At 37.8% G+C, this 19,969-nt stretch overlaps 1 protein-coding gene across 4 annotated transcripts in view; it reads right to left on the bottom strand.

The window, feature by feature from the left end:
• Positions 1 to 6,179: 6,179 nt before the first annotated feature.
• PTPN2 (protein tyrosine phosphatase non-receptor type 2) overlaps positions 6,180 to 19,969 on the bottom strand; it is an 86,526-nt gene continuing 72,736 nt past the window's right edge. For 3 of the 4 annotated variants that reach the window (XM_059409143.1, XM_059409145.1, XM_059409146.1), the window contains one exon: positions 13,574 to 14,004. In XM_059409143.1, coding sequence (XP_059265126.1) covers positions 13,797 to 14,004 — 208 coding nt within the window. In that variant the 3' untranslated portion in view covers positions 13,574 to 13,796. Of the gene's footprint in view, positions 6,548 to 13,573; positions 14,005 to 19,969 lie in introns of those variants that run through there. The other variant, XM_059409144.1, reaches the window with a different exon arrangement.

The following is a 19,969-nucleotide window of genomic DNA, read 5'->3' as shown; positions in this document are numbered from 1 at the left end:
CCCATCTTCCTGTCAAAACAGCAAGGCTAATTCACACAGGCCAATGTAATTACTACTTAGAGGTAATTCTGCTTTCTTTCCCCCTCCTTGCAATTTGCTTCTGTACCCCTTGGCACATTCTACCCCAAAAGACATGAAAAGTTACAACATTTCTCAGTTCCATTCTGCCCTCCACACCTAACGTGGTAGTTTGTTGTTGCTTTTCAAAGATTATTTATTTGACAGAGAGAGAGAACGAACTCGGGAGTGGGCCAAGCGTGGGGGAGAGGCAGAGGAAGAGGGAGAAACAGGCTTCCTGCTGAGCAAGGAGCCCAATGCATGACCTGAGCTGAAGGCAGCTGCTTAACCAACTGAGCCACCCATACGCTCCCTAAAATGGTAGTTATCTAACTTTGCTTGGAATGCCACTGCTGGGAGCCAGAGAGGTGGTCCCTGGGACCTCTCTTATCCCACTGGTCAACTTTCAGCGGGAGCCTTGATAGGAGAAGCTAGGAATTGTGCATTGGGCTACCTTGCTGTTAATGACTTCCTCAAACTGCTCACTGCACCAGGCAATCTGAACCACGGGAACAGCAGGCGGGTTTTGCTATTTGGTTTGCTCTTAGGGTCCCTCAACCACCCAGATGTCACGCCACCTGCCATCTGGTCTCCACCTGGGAAGAGCCAACTCATTCTGTGGGTTTCCCAGTACTCCGTCCAAAGTACAATCGAGGTGGTGTGGCTTTCGCATCAATTCCATTTTGACAGTAGCTGCAGCATTTCAGGTGGGGTAAGAACTGCGGGGAAGATCCATCCAAAGACCCACCAGATTACATTAATCCCTGATTCAATTAAGATAAACTTTTATCAAAGGTAAGGTGATCACACAGGGCGGTGGTAGATACAGCTTACTTTAGAGGAGCTTCCCTTACACCTCAGAAACCTCAGGAGTTATGTGCCTGTAAGGTGAAGGTCTCACCAGGTCTGAAAGCTTTGATTCTGGCCTTGCCACTGCCCTTTCCAAACTGGAGGCTTCCGAAAGAACAGACCACAGCAACCTATGCACTTCCCTTTTGCCTAATGCCTTCAAACACTGGCCTCTCCTGTCTTGAGCCAAGCTCCTTGTAAGGCCCTATCTTTATCCAAGGAGAACAGCAGAGTGCCCCAGTATCCCTGAACAGTAACTCTGCTTCTAATTTCCCAAATCTGGAAAGCCCATTTCTCCAAATCTACGTAGGTACTTCTGTTTATCATAGCACTTTATCGCTAGTTTTAACTGCATATTTGCTTGTTTACATGGTGACTGGTTAGCTCTCCGACAAGATCACAGTATACCACAACCATGTTTCCCTCCCAGTCACTGAACATGCAAGGCCTGCTATAGTGCTCACCACATAAGTGTTCAATAATATTCAACAAATTAATGAGCAAGGAATATTCCATTAATTCCAAATGGTTTGACATAGCTGCCCCTCAGAGTGCCCATTAAGGACAGGCAGTCACACCTATAGCATAAGCAACAAAAGCAAAAATAAACAAGTGAGACTACATCAAACTAAAAAGTTTCTGCACAGCCAAAGAAACCAACAAAGTGAAAAGATAATCTACAGAGTGGGAAAAAAATGTTTACAAACCATATATCTGATAAAAAGCTAATATCCAAAATAGATCAAGAACTCATACAACTCAACAGCAAAATAATCCAAGTAATTCAATTAAAAAATGGGCAAAGTACCTAAGCAGATATTTTTTCCAAAGAGGATATATACAAATGGCTAACAGGTACATGAAAAGGAAATACAAATCACAGGTACATCATTAAGGAAATACAAATTAAAACCACCATGAGATCACCTCATGCTTGTTAGAATGGCCACGATCAAAAAGACAAGAGGATGGATGTGGACAGAGGTAACCCTTGCGCACTATTTGTGGGAATGTACATTAGTACAGTGACTAAGGAAAACAGTATAGGGGCTCCTCAGAAAATTAAGAATAGAACCACTTGTCACCCAGCAACTCCATTTCTGGGAATATATTAAAAAGTAAAAACCCTAACTCAAAAAGGTATCTGCACTCCTGTATTCATAACAACATTATTTACAATACGCAAAACATGGAAACAACTTAACTGCTCATCAATGGATGAATGGCAAAGGAAGATGTGGTATGTGTGGAATATTACTCAATAATGAAAAAAAAATAATCCCACCATTTGTGGCATGGATGGACTTTGAAGGCATTAGGTATGCTATTTGAAAGAAGAGAAACACAAATACTGTATAATCTCCCTTAGTATGTGTAATCCACTCATATGTGTGTGTAAACAAAACAGTAAACTCACTGAAAAAGAGATCAGATTCTTGGTTACCGGAGGTGGATGGTTGTGGGGGGTGGGGAGGGAGAACTGGAAAAAGGTACAAGCTACCAGTTTTAAGTACTAAGGATGTAATGTACAACGTGATGACTATAGTTAACACTGTCTTGTGACACATGAAAAGTTAAGAGAGTAGATCCTAAGAGTTCTCATCACAAGAATTTTTTTCGGTTTATTGTACCTGCGTAAGAAGATAATTATTAACTAAACCTACTATGGTAATCACTTCACAATATATGCACATCACACCATCAATGCTGCACACCTTAAACTGATACAGTGACTATGTCAATTACTTTTCTGTAAAGCCAGGGGAAAAAAAGCAAATAAAGCGGGAGGGACAGTCAGGTAACAGCCAAAAGATGAAATGCATAGAGCAGGCTGGGGATTTGGGATTTAAAAAGACAGCAAGTTTTTATAACACGCCATTAGCTAATTTGAAGGAGGTTAACGCCTCAGATCTTTATTTAAATCACTTGGGAGGCTGTGCAGAGTGGATTGGTACAAACAGGTGTCCACAGGGCGCAGGAGAGTTTCCTGCTGTGTTCCCCATCTGTAAAGAAACTTGGAAGTAAGATTAACAGAACTTTGTGACCAACTGGATGCGGTGACTAAGCAGAGGGATTTTAAACAATTATCAGGTTTCTGACAGCCACCGAATTAATTAGAAAAGAGGAGGAAGGGGAGTTCGGGATGAGGGAGATAACAGTCAACTTTGGGGCTTAAGAAATTTATGCCATTACCATTCATGGAACTGGATATATGGTTTATAGCTCAGAGCTACCACTGGGTGCAGGAATGGAGGATACAGAATATCCTGCGTATAATCAGCACAGAGGAATCAGATAAAGACCTGGGTAAAGATGAGATCATTCAAGGTAAGTATGTTAAAATCAAAGGTCCAAAGATAGAGTCCTTGGGAGCTCCAATATTCAAGAGTCGGAGAGAAGAGAAACCATCAGAGTGAAAAGACAACTTACTAATTAGGAGAAAATATTTATAAACCATGTACCTGATAAAAGGTCAGTCTCTAAAATATATATGAGGAACTCCTACAACTCAATGGCAGAAAAACTCATAAACCAGTTAAAAGGCAAAGAATAGAGAGTTATCCAAAGACATACAAGTGACCAACAGGTGTATCCAAAAATGCTCTCATCAGGGAAATGCACACATGTACACAGACACAAAGATGTCCCCTTAGACCTGTCATGGTGGTATTATCAAAAAACAAACGCTGAAGAGGTGGAGAAACAAGAGCCCTTGTGCTCTGTTGGTGAAAATGCAAAATGATGCAGCCACTATGGAGTATGGAGGTTCCTTCAAAAATTAAAAATACATGATCCAGCAACCCCACTCCCAGGTATTTATCCCAAAGAATTAAAAGTCAGGATTTTGAAGAGCTCTTTTGAGAGCTATTAGCTCTCTCATGTTCACTACACCACTATTCACGGTAGTCAAGATGTGGAAGCAACCTAATCCACTGACGGATGAATGGGTAAAGAAAAGGTGGTATAAACAGGTGACCCTTGAACAACACAGGTTTGAACTGTGTGGGTCCATTTATTTGCAGATTTTTTCCCAATAATATTAGACATAGTTTTTGGAGATTTGCAACAATTTGCAAAAAGGCACAGATGAACCATGGTGCCTTGCTGTATCATGTTAATGTTTCCATTACTGTATTATGAATATGACTGTACTGTATGCCACAAAAATTTTATAACGACTCATTCATTAATGTAATGCTAGGCTACCTGGAAGCTATTGTATTAATTATACAAGGCCACTGTGAGGCAACTATATTGATTATACTAGGTTACCATACAGCAATCGTATTGCTGCTTCTGTTATCAATGCATGAATTATTCCTATAAAGAAATTTGAATTTCTTTTCACATTACATTTTCATTTTTGATGTCTAGTGTTAGTAATATGTATCACATCTACAGTATTTTGTATTATGTAAGACAATACTGATACAGGTCCCCACAGATAATTCACCTTATAAACAGAGAACATAAACTTATGGTATCGACTGTATTTTCTCTTCCTTATGATTTTCTGAATAACATTTTCTTTAGCCAACTTTAGGAATGCAGTATAGAATATAGGTAACATACAAAATAGGTGTCAACTGTTTGTTATTGGTAAGCCTTCCAGTTAACAGGACGCTTTTACTAGTTAGGTTTTGGAGAAGTCAAAAGTTACACACAAACTTTTGACTCTGTGGGAGTCAGTGTTCCGAACCCCCATGTAGTTCAAGAGTCAACTGTATACATACAATGGAATACTATTCAGCCTTTAAAAAGGAAATTCTGTAATACACAGAAACATGGATAAACCTTGAGAGCATTAGGCTAGGTAAATCAAACTAGTCACAAAAAGCCAAATACTGGATGATGTGTCTAAAATAGTCCAATTCATAGACTCAGAGGGGAATGGTGATTGCCAATGGCTGGGGGTAGGGGCCAGAGGAAATGGGAATTTATTCAACAAGCATAAAATTTCAGTTAAGCAAGATGATAAAAGTTCGAGAGATCTGCTATACAACACTGTAACTATAGTCAACAATAACGTATTATACACTTAAAAATTGGTTAAGAGGGCAGATCTCATGTTAAGGGTTCTTACCACAATACATCAACAGTCAGACAGAAAAACCGAGGCAATGAGAGCAGAGAAAGCTGTTACTGAGTTTAAGGAGAAAGCTGCAAAGGAGTTCATGTTGCTGTCAAGTCATATAAGGTAAAAACTGAAGAGTACACTCTACCTGGCTTCAGTACAAGCTCAGATGACTGTCCTGGGTCATTTCTGGAGTGACACAAGGGAGTCAGACACTAGTGGCGTAAAGGGTAGATGGGAAATGGAAAACAGAAGTAGTTAGTTGAGTAGTATAAACAGGTAACCCTTGAACAACACAGGTTTGAACTGTGTGGGTCCATTTATTTGCAGATTTTTTCCCAATAATATTAGACATAGTTTTTGGAGATTTGCAACAATTTGCAAAAAGGCACCAGGGCTTCAAGGGCTTTGCTGACACACAAAGAGGATTACCTTGCTGTGCTACTTGGTGGTATAATGAACTTTCCATCCATTCTCCATGAAAGACTTAGCAGGGATTAAGAGTTTGTTTACGCCTAAAATAAACCAAAAAATGCTGGAAGACAAGGCAAAGGGAACGTAAGGTGATTCATTACATTTTTGTAAGAGGAAAGAGAGGTATTCAATGGACAGTGTTATCAAATGTTCACAGCTGGCCAAACAAAAACAATTATGAGTTCGTTAGACTCTGAAGGGGATGCTCACATGACACAAAGGCTTCGTTGTCTTCTCCAGACAATAGCACCAGTAACCTGACAGCTGACTGGATATTTAGCCCGAACTCACCACTTGTTTGGGAAATGCGACGGTCAAGAAGCCAAAAGCCTCACCCAGGAGGGAACTTCTGGTCTCTTCTAACAGGAAATGTCTGAGAAAAGCAGAAAGTCCACCACAAGAACAGCACTGTGATTTTCACACTGCATGGAATTGCTGTACTTATTTGAAAACAATTTAATACCATTATCCCTATTCATACTTCTGTAAGGAACAAAAATTAATATTATAACTTTTCTTTTGTGCTTTTACCTAACCTATTTTGATAGGAAGACTATTTGAGAGGTACCTCAAAAAGATCTTGAGAAGCAAGGGACCGGCATTTTGAACCAATTTCAATGTAAATGTCAATTTCGAGTTAAAAACCTTTAAGAGAGTAAAACCCTTTAAGGAGACATTATCTGAAGCAGAGCTGTCCTAAGATAATGCACACAAACCAACATAGTCTATTTAATAAAAATATTTAATGCTGCCAAAAAGTATAAAAATACAGTAGGAATGGCAGTACAATACAAAGTAGTCTTCCTAATTTATTTCTTTTACATCTTTCTACATTTCATACACATATTAAAAAACTTAACAATACATCAAATTAGAGGGTTCTGCAAAGTCTTCTGCTGGTGCTGCTCTTCGTTCCCTGGATGTAAAGTTTACTTTGTAAACAGACAAATGTGAGGCAATCTACAGGTTTATCAAGCCTCACTTTAGTCTCCGGAGTGGACTTCAGGTCTTGCTTTGCACATCAATGGTTCAAAATTTATAGCTGCAGAATATTCTCAAGTCATGAACATTTAGGTGTCTGTCAATCTTGGCCTAAAACATAAAATAAGAAGTCATCTATTCAATTCATATTTACCAAACACACAGACGTACACAGATACACACAAACATAAAAGGACTAACAATGAACTAAAAAGGCAACTAAAAAAACATTCCAACATGTCACATTCAACCACACTAAGTGCTTCACTGTGATCTTGGTAAAATCTGCTTCTGTGCTCAATTTTCAAACAGAATCGGTGGTGCGAGGCAGACTCATGTTAAAGCACCATAACTCATATGGCTTTTTTCAAGAATTACTAACTATGAGTTTCTCAGGTCATCCTGTATCACTTAAGAAATGACCTCCATGGGAGATACCGACAGACAGACAGGTTTTAAAAAAATGTACCCACAACAGTTTTGCAAGATTATATGGTATGTGCTAGACTTACCAATACTTTGGAATTCAATGCAAAAGTCTAATCCAATTTGGACCTCCACTGTATCATACTGCTAAAAATATTAGGAATGTAACGTTTGAACAGAAAGTTGGCTTAAGTCTTTAAAAGTCATGGACTGTTAGCAGCATGCATTTTGTGTCCTGAAGGATAATACTAATGATTATAGCAATACAGAACCAAAGTGACATGATTTAAGTTATCAATATAAAGAAAAACACAGACATAAAATAACTGACAGATTTATTGTATCTGAATGTCAAAAAGTAAAGATTAACGAGAACTTAAGCAACAGACAGATGAAAGAGCTATTTTAAGGTCAGTTTTTGAATGTGTTTCATAATATTTGCAATAACTGAATTTTTGAGATGGTATTTCCTTCCCGACTTCACTCACTATGATCAAAAAAGCCCAAATCTAAATACTTGTCATTACTGTCTCCACATATATAAATAGGAATATAAACCACGTCCACACATTTCCCCAAAACATTTAGTCAAAAATCCTCAAAATATTGTCAATTGGGCTTCTCCCTGACTACTGACTCCTCCTACTGAAGAACACCAAGCCCCCGGTGTTCTGAATAGCCCTATTATTTTATCGTCCAGCAGGGACACAGAAATGTCAAGTCATCAAGAAAACATTCTCATTGGATGTCTGGAAGTCACAAAACCTTCTACCGGTGCTTACTGCAGGGTCCTACTGAACCCTGTACCTTAGTGGTTGGAAGTAAGGAAAGGTGCTTCTTACTGACTGCTGCAAAATATATCATGATTTCCCACACATTCAGGAAATCTGCTCATCAGAACAAAGTAGCTCAATCCAATCGTGCTAGGTGAAATGAAATAATGGTTTGGTTTACAGAATATCCTGATGTCCAGTATTTCTCTGATTCAGTGGCAGTTCAGTTTTCACAAATTGTTTTAGAAGTAAAAACTTAGATTTGTTTCACTTAAAAAATAAAAAAAGCGTTACTTTGGATTTTAACAGGTAAAACTGGTTGTCTCATTTTTTCCATTTAAGTATTTGAATATTCCATAAAAAACAGAGTATGTGTCATAATGGAAGCAGCATGAGGTTTGGAGTTACTGGAATTCTACAGACAGGAGTCTGAATTTCAGCTCTCCATGTACTAGCTGTGCAATCAGGGGCAAGTTACTTATTCTCTGACTCGGCCTTCTTACCTTAAAATAGGGTAATGTATCTAGAAGAGGTGTTAAGAAGATTACATTCAGATTATGTATTTAAGCTGTCAGAAATGCATGTTTCCAACATACACTGTTGTTTTCCCCGGCACAGTGCTAGAGATTCACTTACTCAGGATAAACTACTGTGCATCACAACAACTAAAAGAAACTGACAGCGTTTTTAAAAATTCACTTTTTTTTAGTTTGAGAATATTATTTGGGGGGGGGAGATAAGAAAATACAATAAAATCATGGGGGGTGTTTATGTATTTATTTGCAAGACTAAAGACAAATGGGATTTACACTTGGAAGAAGTATGTTCACTTGAATCATTTGTTCAACACGTCAAAATAAAATGGATTCAAAGAAATTAAGTGGAATAAAGAGCCATGATTGCCGCTCTCTGGAGAAGCAGCCTGCACATACTGCCCACTGCCCTTATTCTGGAACAGGGCCAGCTTTACAGACAGAACGATCTTCCCAAGTCAGCTCTACACCTGAAATAATAGAAAGTCAAACTGCACCCAGAGTAGTCCTTGCCACCGATACTCACATTGGTTTTTTTTTTTTTACTGAAAAGAATCATAAAACCTTCTGTAAAATGAGCAAGGCACTGCCTTATAGACAAAACAAACATCTAGCTTCCCTCTCCTGAATCTACCAAACTCACAGTAACTTGTTTTTTTATGGTAGTATTTGAAATACTAACACCACCATGTCTACAAAATCTGTTAATTAGAACAACAATAAAGAACTGAGGCTTTTATTTAAGAAATGGTCTCCATATAAATTCCCATGCAATTCTCCTTATAGCTCCCCAAAATACACTATGTAATGAAATACCATACAGTACTGGACTCATAAGCAAGGTCGCCACTATATCCTATAATTTCCATAGTCCACTGTACATTATAAAACCAAAACAGAAAGAGTTCCAAAGACTGAACTTTTCATTCTCCCAGTGGACTTCACAGAGATCATCAGAGCTCTTGAAGAACTCTTGTCAGGTTGTCACTGATAAAGACAAAGCCTTTCAACCCAAGTAAAAGCTTCTTGTCTGATGCACCACTTCCATTCAGCAATGCTCTGTAATGGAATAAATGACAGTGAGGAAAAGAATTCTCCCCAAAGAAGTTTCCAGAATTTAGTAGCCAAAGGAGATAACTACTTCTCTGAAGAGTGTTGAGGAAAAGCGCCTGTGCAGAACTGGCTGTTCTTGGAGGAATCTGAATGGGGTAAATATCGAGAAAATTCCTGCTGGTAAGGGAAAAATGAGATGTCCAAACTCATACCATCTTCCCAGAAGTCTGTTCTTTCAAACACTACCAAGAAAGTGAGTAGCTTAAAAATTCCTAAATTCAAAGCTTAAACAGTCAAATCTGGGTGAACCACGAAATGGCTATATTATGGCGAGTACGTGGAATATAGCTTAAAGTGTGCACAATCTGGACTGGGGATTCCTGGGTAGAGCAGGTGTTACGCAGCTTACACAACCTGAGTTTCTTCCCATGAAGGTGTGTCGTCACTTATACGTAACATATCCCATGGAATGGAGAGAGAGCTGGAAGTTCTAAAATAGTCATTTGCTCTTGTAGAGGCTAGTGGTGATACTGTCCTATAAATACTGGTTTGAAAATGAGTGTAAGAAGAAATGGAATCAAAATCCAAACAAATGAACTAGGGAAAAAGATGAAAGGGACAGGTCAACTCCAGAATAAATCAGCCAGGGAATGAGCAAGACCTGCATATGAAGTCAGGAGAACTTAGTACTGTCATGTGGAAGAATATTACCTTCATAATTTTATTTGTAAGATTCTGTGCCCCAAGCCTCTGAATAAGTCAAGGCCAAATTAAAGGTTTCTTAAAGTAAGAGAGACTTAATTAGCTCCTGACGTAGAAATAGGAACTGTCAGAACAAACGCATTTAGTTTCAGACCAGGATCACTGCACCAAGTCGAACCTCAGCTTCCCCGACCCTGGGCAGCAGCAGATTCCAAGAGTCACACCCTTGCTCCTTAATACCCACCCTGCTAACAAACCCACATGGACTGCTGGACAAAAAAGAAATCCGTGTTTACAGCAGGTGTGCTTCCTAGACTTCTGCCTGAACTCAGGAAGAAGCGGATGATACACATAATGGCATTTGGCTTATGTCAGACTATATTAAAACCTCTGTTAACTTTTGTGTCTAAAGGAAAAAATTAAGGCAGACTAGATTTTAAAATCTGCGCAATAACCAGGCAGGCAGTTCAGAGATGTAGGTACTTGTTGAAATAGAGTACACAAAGGTTAATGACAACTTCTAATTTAATCAGGTTTTGGCCTGTGGCTATTTACATAGAATCTAGTCAGAGGTATTTTTCTAAGAGGGAAATGGCTTGCAGAGTGTAAGTCTTTCTTTGAGAATAATCTAATTCTACAATAGACCACATATAGGAGACTTTTCAATGACAGAAGCATAAAACAGTATAGAAATGTCCAGCCTCAGGCTCCTTATGGCTTAAGAATAACAACACCTACCTCAAAAGCTTGTGGTACGGTTTAAACGGGATAATCTATGAAAGAGCTCATTAACACAGGGCCTGGCGCATAGTAAATGATCAATAAATGGTTAACAACCACTGTGAATTGACACTGAAAGCAAAGGACTTGATATAAGAAGTAGAGGACTGCTCCATATCATAAACTACTTTTCAAACCAATACATGTTTTTTTGATTCATACCATAATTCTAGTTTATTTAAAATAAGGGGACAAGCAGAAGTATACATAAAATTAAGAGTTACAGTTCCTTCTTACAATGTACCTGTAAAGCAGAGCTATTTAGGAAATAAAAAAATCACTTTATTTCCTTTCTCTTGTTCATTTCTTGGTAGAAATATTAATACAGTCAGTATTCATTTGAAGATAGAATAGGAAAAGGACAAAGCACAGATATAAAATACGCCTAAACATGAGGAATGATCTTTATATTATTCTAAAGTTCTCTATACATTTTTTTCACATTACTTTTTTTTAGCCACGTAAGAATTCAACAAAAGGTATTATTTTTATTTTATATATGGATAAGCTGAACAATGGAGCATTGTATTCATACATGTTGTATATATGCAAGCACAGACAAAAACTGCTAACAGACCAGCATAAGATACTTAGCTAACCTCAGAGACAAGTGTACAACTAGCTGGTATAGCCAGAGAAGATGGCATTAAATCAAAGATTGCTGTCAGTTTATCAGGAGACGGATGTGAACACGAATACACTATTTATTAATATAAATACCCTTTCTTAAAAATAATAAAGCCTCTGGCTTTTTAAAAAAATCTGTTCTTCCTTAACCTATTCAAAAAATAATACTGCCTCATTAAAATCAAACTACACAACTGACTTTTAAAATCTATTATATTTAGAAAACATAAGGAAGACCTAAGCATACACAAATTATGTAAAATGTAGAATCTATCGTGGATTGCTCACTTTGTCCTCTGGCTGTTACCTGAGAAGGCAGGAGCCCTTGTCTGTGGCCTTCCTCGTTTAATAAAGGGTCAGGATGATGACACCACACCACATTGCCATATATTTTTAATAATTAGTATATGGAACCCACCAAAAATATTATTAGTGTTAAAAACTTAACATTATCCTTCAGGATCTGTTTGAAAGGTTGAAAGAGGTGTAACACTTGCAGAAGTTTATCAACAAATGTTTACTTCATTGAATATGACTGTTCGAATATATTATAACAAACACCACTTGAAGGACAGAAAGCAGACAAAAAGCAAAGCTAAAATCCTAAATCCAGTGAAGCACATTTACCTTGCAAAGGGACAATGTGCATCACTAACCAGCATTTGTTTCCTGTAAGAAGTCTTTACCTTTTTATTTAAGATAAGGCTATCCTCAATTGGAAATTTAGTATGATTTACCCATATTTGACTTGCAGACTAATATACTGTACTTTAGCAAATATAAACCAAGGCAAATTAGAAAGGTTTGAAACCAATAATGACGGGTCCTGGTACCTGAACACAGGTTTAATGCAGACAGAAACTGGGGGGGAAAAAAAGTCCCTCTTACCTCCTCTCCATTTAAAGGTTACAGGACAGAGTAATACTGAATTAGGACACAGGCACAAGTTATGCAAATCTGATTTAATATGTAGTACCACCTACATCCTGCTTTCAGGCTTTCAGCATAATTTAACACATTCAAGAAGGCTACTCAAATCAATTCAAAATACCTATCTATACAAATGGTTTTCAAACTGTTTTTAAAATTGTAACTGTACCCTTAAAATGATTATACCTCACACAGAGATCATACGTAGTATATAAAATAGATCAAGCAGAGACGGGCTGGTTGAAAGGAAAGGCTGGTAGCTTGGAGTCCTTCCAACCACCTCTCAGAGACCTCTCAGAAATCCAATGAGCATAGCTTGAAAACCACTGAAATAATGTGATTTTATTATATCAGCAATTAAATTTATAACAACTATTTAAAGTTTAAGTTAAATAAGTCAAACACTGAATAGAATGTTGGGATCTGAAGAAGGCTAGCACTCAAATGAGCAGTTAAGTTCATCAAACAATATGTTTTAAATTAAAATACCCATTAAGAAGTTAAAGGGACAAGGTCAGGTTTGTACATCATCATACTATTTATTGAAGTAGAAAGAACTTGAAAAATTTTACTTCAAAACTTCAGTCTAGTAAACTGAAATCACGGATAATAAAATGCTGCTCCTTATTTTTATTTCCTAAGTCAAGATTTGCCCCAATTATAAATTAGGGTAATTACATTGAAATTTTCATGAAAATTAAACAGTATTCATCATGGGCTTTACAGAAACCAATTTCTTTACAAAGTTTTGACCAAATGTTACCTGACTATGCCATTAGGAGAATTTTCCTTCAAAGATATTTTTAGGAAAAATGTTTGTTTGTTTCTCTTTAAAATTGGGGAAACTGTAAAACATCAAAGAAATGCAAATATATAGTAAAAATTGCTTATTCAGAGTTAGTTCTAACTGCTCGTATCAAACTTCTCTTTAGGAAAATGTATTCAGTACAATTGAATCAACACACAATTTATTTTTTCATGGTAACAGATTTTTCAAATTGAGTTTTTAAAAAGCACATTTAACTACAAAAGTAAGATTAAATACTTATAAAATATATTTACCCTGAAATGGTTAAGAATATAAAATGTCGATGCCCATGTCAACAGTACATTATACATTACACGCATTATTTCAAGGTCATCTTCTTTCCAGTAATAATGTAGATAAAACCACAATATTTATTGCTTGTATCAAGTGCAGGTTAAAATCCAGAGAGCCTCCAAAAACAAATCCTTGTGGTAAAGGATTTCTCGGTCTGGTCAGGTGAAATAGTACGCTTAACGTGTATGAATACAGTTGCAAAATGTACCAGTTTTCAACAAGCATTCAAGTCTTTATTTCAGATAGCCGTTTACAGTTTGGGGACAATGCCCTGAGATGTTGGGCTGGGGACTGAATAGATCTCTTGTCTGGTTGGTGTCTATTCTTACCGCACTGTTTCTGGGGTGCGAGGAGCTTGCTAACAGACAGACCCTTGTGACTAACGCAACACTGTCAGCTACTAGCGCAGCAGCTCGCTAGGCAGAACAGCTTGTTTATAGGACATTCTGCTGAAACAACAGTGTCCAGCCAACAAAAGCACCCACCAAAATGAATGACACAAACCCCATCTTAGTGAGAATAGGTTGCCAATATAACCACCTTTTCCTTTTTCGTTCAGTCTCATTTAGCCTCTGTTTCATCTGCTGCACCTTCTGGGCCGTGTTAGCTTTTCTGTCTTCTCGAATTCGTTTCCGTAGAACACTAGGAAAAAATTAAAACAAATAAAAGTGCATGGCAGGACTTATTATTCTAATACAGAGGAACGAAGCCCAAACACCCACCTCCTCCCCAAGCCCCACATTTTTAAATGCATTTAAATACTGGAATAAAAAAAGAGGGGAGATTTTCAATATTCTAAGTGGTCCAGAGATGTACTCTGATCATCCAGCAACAACTTCTGGTACAACATTCTATTAATAAATACATTCAGCAGGACTTGAAAACAAGCATGGTGGATTCTTTGTTGAGATGGGAGCTGGTGGTTGTCAGCTTGCTTCCTTGCTAACCCGCTGGAAGAGGTGAGGATTAGGAATCCCTGAGAGCCGAGCCTCTTTTGTGTTTACACATGATTTGTCACAAAGGCCACTGGTAAAAGCTATCTACTTAATACTTCTGTCAAGATTCTACTGTGGAACGCCTATTGCTCTGTTTGTCCACACTTATTTCTGGCTTCCATTTTCCTATTCAATACAGAATGTTTGTTCTAATGGAAGCTCACCGACTCCCAAGACACAGGGTCCTAGGGCACGGTAAAGAAGAATGACCAATGACAACATGTATATTACTATTTCTTCCCTTTAAAAAAATTTCACAAAACCCCACCTACTCTTCTCACTTACTGCCTACAGTATAGCAAAAACCTAACTTCTGCCTCTGATTTAAACATTATCACCAGAGCAATTTTTCTCAAGTACAGCTCTCTGGTTTTGTAGCTTGATTAAAAATCTTGAATGCCTTTTCAGGATACCACATTAAGAGCCAACTTTCCTTCCAGCCAGAATGTTTCACCTGAATCTAGTAATGAGAAGCAATCAGAGGAATCCAGATTGTGGCGTGTTCTAAAAGGCAACTGGTACAGCAGCTGCAAAAATGTCAAGGTGAAAGTAAGGAAAAATAAGAACGTTGTGAACTATTTCAGATTAATGGAGACTAAAGAATCACATCAACCAAATACAATGCATTATCCTTGACTAGATCTTGGATTATTTCTTTAAGTAGCTAAAGACACTGGGATCATGAAAATATTCTGAAATTAGATTATGGTGATAGGTTCGTAACTCTGTAAATATAGTAAGTCCACTGACGCGTATGCTTTAAATGAGTGAACTTTATAGTACATAAATTATATCTCGAGTAAAGTCATTTTTTTATAAAGTTTTTAAAATTTATTTACTTGACAGACAGAGATCACAAGTAGGCAGAGAGGCAGGCAGAGAGAGAGGAGGAAGTAGGCTCCCCGCTGAGCAGAGAGCCCCATGCGGGACTGGATTCCAAGACCCTGAGATCATGACCTGAGCTGAAGGCAGAGACTTTAACCCACTGAGCCACCTAGGCACCTCTAAAGTCATTTTTTTAAAAAGCTATAAGGTAGATTTCTTACACAACCAAAGAAATTTGAATACAGACTATATCTTAGGTAATTTTATCAATGTTCAAGTTCTTTTACTGGAACCTTCAGACACTGCTGGTGGAAATGTACAATGATGCAGCCGCTATGTAAAACTGGCAGGTCCTCAAAATGTGAAATGTAGGGTTCCCTTAACTCCCAGGAACTGCGCTCATAGGTACATACTCAAGAGAACTGAAAACACAAGTTCACACAAAAACAATCCAGAGTTCTCCTGCTGTGTACAACTTCGTTCTTGCCCAAATGATTTTTTGCTTTTCTCCAAATCTGATCCCCTCAACTAGAAATCTCTCTGGTCCTCTCACTTCACTTCTGTTCTTCAATTTCTCCCTCTACTCAACCCGTGGAGCCCCTCTATTCTTATCTTACAGCATTTAATTTACAGTAAATAATTTATGTTGCTAATCTGGGTTCTTATTTTACCCTCTAAATATATCTGCAACTCAGGGACTGTGATTTCCAACATCTTCTTCACTTTACCTATCATATACCAGGTGTCTTTGGCTGTCTGAACTCTCTTGAATATTTGCTAAAAAATTATTACTCAGATTTCACTCTTTGAAATTAAAATTCACTACTAGCAAATACATGTGTACCCATCAGTGAAAAAAATTTAAACTGTATTCAAGTGCAGGCAAAGCGTATATAAAATATGTAAAAGAATACAGAGCTCCCATCCAAGGGGATTTGCTTGTATTTCCTTATATGTGCTTCTTTCTGTCAGGAGCCTGAGGCCACCAAACCACCATGTTCCAATTTACATGGAATCTTTAACAGATTATTTCATTTAAAATTTTCATTGCAATATAGAAGATAATTACAATTTTTATTCCGTGTTGATATTTTACCATGTAAACCCAGTGAGTTCACTGAGTGTTATATGATTTTACATAATTAGTGCTTTACATGTTATACAGCAGTTGATTTTTTGAGGATTTTTATATTTAGAGAAATGGGTTATGGTTTTGTTTGGACTGAGAACACAGTTTTTCCCATTTGAAATCATTAATGGAATAGAGGCTCCTGCTTTCCAAAACTGGACTGTACATAGGTTTTCGGATGGAAAGAAAACAAGTACCAAAAGATGCCATCACTCAGTTTAAGAAAGCAATTCCAAAGAAGTAAAAACTGGTCTCAATTTGTGATACAATAAAATCCTTATTTACCTAGTTGGGTCCAAGGAAATTACCTCTATGTAATAACCTGCCCAGGTTTTCCTACAGTCATAGAATTCTAAACCCACAAATTGGCAGGGGAGGACTTCTGGGGACTCCTGCCTATGGAAGGCCACGTGGAATTCCTCACAGCAGGCTGAGGCTGACCCATGTTTCAACAGACATGCTTCACACTCTGCAAGCACACAGAAGGATCCAAATAACCTGAGTTCTCATTTATCCAAACTGTTCTCCACTCAGTGATCTGGGTTTATGGATTGCACTGTAATTGAGAACACTGGCTTTTAAACTTTGATGGTAAACCTTAACAGCTAGAAATATCTTACCATCACAACAAAGTAACCGCACACACAGACACATTTATACATATACACAATATATATGTCAACACGTAGAATTCACATATTATGTCTACATATATAAAACATTAAAATAGGTACTATTGGTGATACTTTGATCTGTTTTATTCTCTAATTTAAATGCTAATTTCTATTTTAGTGTATTCTGTTATTTTAAAAATGCTTTTTTCGTAACTCACTAAACTGATTTTGTGACCATGGGAATGTGACCTTCAAAATGAAAAAACTGACTTGAAGGATATTTAATAATGAAAGAAAATAAAATATTGTGTCCTACTCCCTTGAAACTGAAATTCTTTCAGTAAGATTTCAATTTATTAGCTTCCCAAATGCAAAGCTATACATCAGTATTAAAATTTATTAGGACTGAACAATACAGTATTTCACAGCAATCTTTAAGCTCTTTCTACGACCTACTCCCTCAATTAGTTCTCTCTGCTTACAATCCCTAGTTTCCTACAGGGACTGTTTCTGCTTTCAAGCATGATCAGTCTCTTCTCTCCTGGGGGCAGACAGCAAACAATACACACACATACCACCTTCTCACCCTCAGGATACCCCTCTGCAATCACTATTTAACACCTGAGTGGTTTTCTTGATCTCCTCAAAACTGTGAAATTGGACAATCCGTGGTTTACCTTGTTGGGTCTGTGTCCTTAAAGATTAAAACTCAACACCTCTGAAATACTAAGAACACCAATCCAATCATCAAGCCTACTTTCCATTTAATTCTGCCCATTACCAAAACAAAACAACAACAACATTAGGCACCTGAGAATCTTATTGCTGAAAAAGATATGGTAATTTAAAACATGATTTCTTGATTTCAAAGCATTATACTTAAGGTGAAAGAAGGAATAAGCAGTTAATGGTTTAACTTGTAGTCTAAAACCACTAGAGCCATAAATAAGGAGTAACACTGCTAAGTCACAATAAACTCTTCAGTGTAATACAGAATAACATATACACTATGTATTTATTGTAATGTTACCTTTCATAAGATTTCAAGTAATTTTTTAAAAAAGATTTTATTTATTTATTTGTCAGAGAGAGAAAGTGAGAGAGAGGGTGGGGGAAGAGCACACAAGCAGGGGGAGCAGCAGGCAGAGGGAGCGTGATGCAGGGGTGTCCATCATGTTCTCAGCCTAATGGACTGAGCCACCGAGGCAATTTTTTTTTTAATAATTTTTTATTTTTTATAAACATATATTTTTATCCCCAGGGGTACAGGTCTGTGAATCACCAGGTTTACACACTTCACAGCACTCACCAAAGCACATACCCTCCCCAATGTCCATAATCCCACCCCCTTCTCCCAAACCCCCTCCCCCCAGCAACCCTCAGTTTGTTTTGTGAGATTAAGAGTCACTTATGGTTTGTCTCCCTCCCAATCCCATCTTCTTTCATTTATTCTTCTCGTACCCACTTAAGCCCCCATGTTGCATCACCACTTCCTCATATCAGGGAGATCATATGATAGTTGTCTTTCTCCGCTTGACTTATTTCGCTAAGCATGATACGCTCTAGTTCCATCCATGTTGTCGCAAATGGCAAGATTTCATTTCTTTTGATGGCTGCATAGTATTCCATTGTGTATATATACCACATCTTCTTGATCCATTCATCTGTTGATGGACATCTAGGTTCTTTCCATAGTTTGGCTATTGTGGATATTGCTGCTATAAACATTCGAGTACACGTGCCCCTTTGGATCACTACGTTTGTATCTTTAGGGTAAATACCCAATAGTGCAATTGCTGGGTCATAGGGCACTTCTATTTTCAACATTTTGAGGAACCTCCATGCTGTTTTCCAGAGAGGTTGCACCAGCTTGCACTCCCACCAACAGTGTAGGAGGGTTCCCCTTTCTCCGCATCCTCGCCAGCATCTGTCATTTCCTGACTTGTTGATTTTAGCCATTCTGACTGGTGTGAGGTGATATCTCATGGTGGTTTTGATTTGTATTTCCCTGATGCCGAGTGATATGGAGCACTTTTTCATGTGTCTGTTGGCCATCTGGATGTCTTCTTTGCAGAAATGTCTGTTCATGTCCTCTGCCCATTTCTTGATTGGATTATTTGTTCTTTGGGTGTTGAGTTTGCTAAGTTCTTTATAGATTCTGGACACTAGTCCTTTATCTGATATGTCGTTTGCAAATATCTTCTCCCATTCTGTCAGTTGTCTTTTGATTTTGTTAACTGTTTCCTTTGCTGTGCAAAAGCTTTTGATCTTGATGAAATCCCAATAGTTCATTTTTGCCCTTGCTTCCCTTGCCTTTGGGGTTGTTCCTAGGAAGATGTTGCTGCGGCTGAGGTCGAAGAGGTTGCTGCCTGTGTTCTCCTCAAGGATTTTGATGGATTCCTTTTGCACATTGAGGTCCTTCATCCATTTTGAGTCTATTTTCGTGTGTGGTGTAAGGAAATGGTCCAATTTCATTATTCTGCATGTGGCTGTCCAATATTCCCAGCACCACTTATTGAAGAGGCTGTCTTTTTTCCATTGGACATTCTTTCCTGCTTTGTCGAAGATGAGTTGACCATAGAGTTGAGGGTCTATTTCTGGGCTCTCTATTCTGTTCCATTGATCTATGGGTCTGTTTTTGTGCCAGTACCATGCTGTCTTGATGATGACAGCTTTGTAATAGAGCCTGAAGTCCGGAATTGTGATGCCACCAACGTTGGCTTTCTTTTTCAATATCCCTTTGGCTATTCGAGGTCTTTTCTGGTTCCATATAAATTTTAGAATTATTTGTTCCATTTCTTTGAAAAAGATGGATGGTACTTTGATAGGAATTGCATTAAATGTGTAGATTGCTTTAGGTAGCATAGACATTTTCACAATATTTATTCTTCCAATCCAGGAGCATGGAACATTTTTCCATTTCTTTGTGTCTTCCTCACTTTCTTTCATGAGTACTTTATAGTTTTCTGAGTATAGATTCTGTGACTCTTTGGTTGGGTTTATTCCTAGGTATCTTATGGTTTTGGCTGCAATTGTAAATGGGA

This window comes from Mustela nigripes, chromosome 8, assembly GCF_022355385.1.
Source record: "Mustela nigripes isolate SB6536 chromosome 8, MUSNIG.SB6536, whole genome shotgun sequence".
NCBI classification, from domain to species: Eukaryota; Metazoa; Chordata; class Mammalia; order Carnivora; family Mustelidae; genus Mustela; species Mustela nigripes.
Note: the sequence above shows the minus strand (reverse complement) of the source record. Positions and strands in the feature narration are given on the sequence as shown.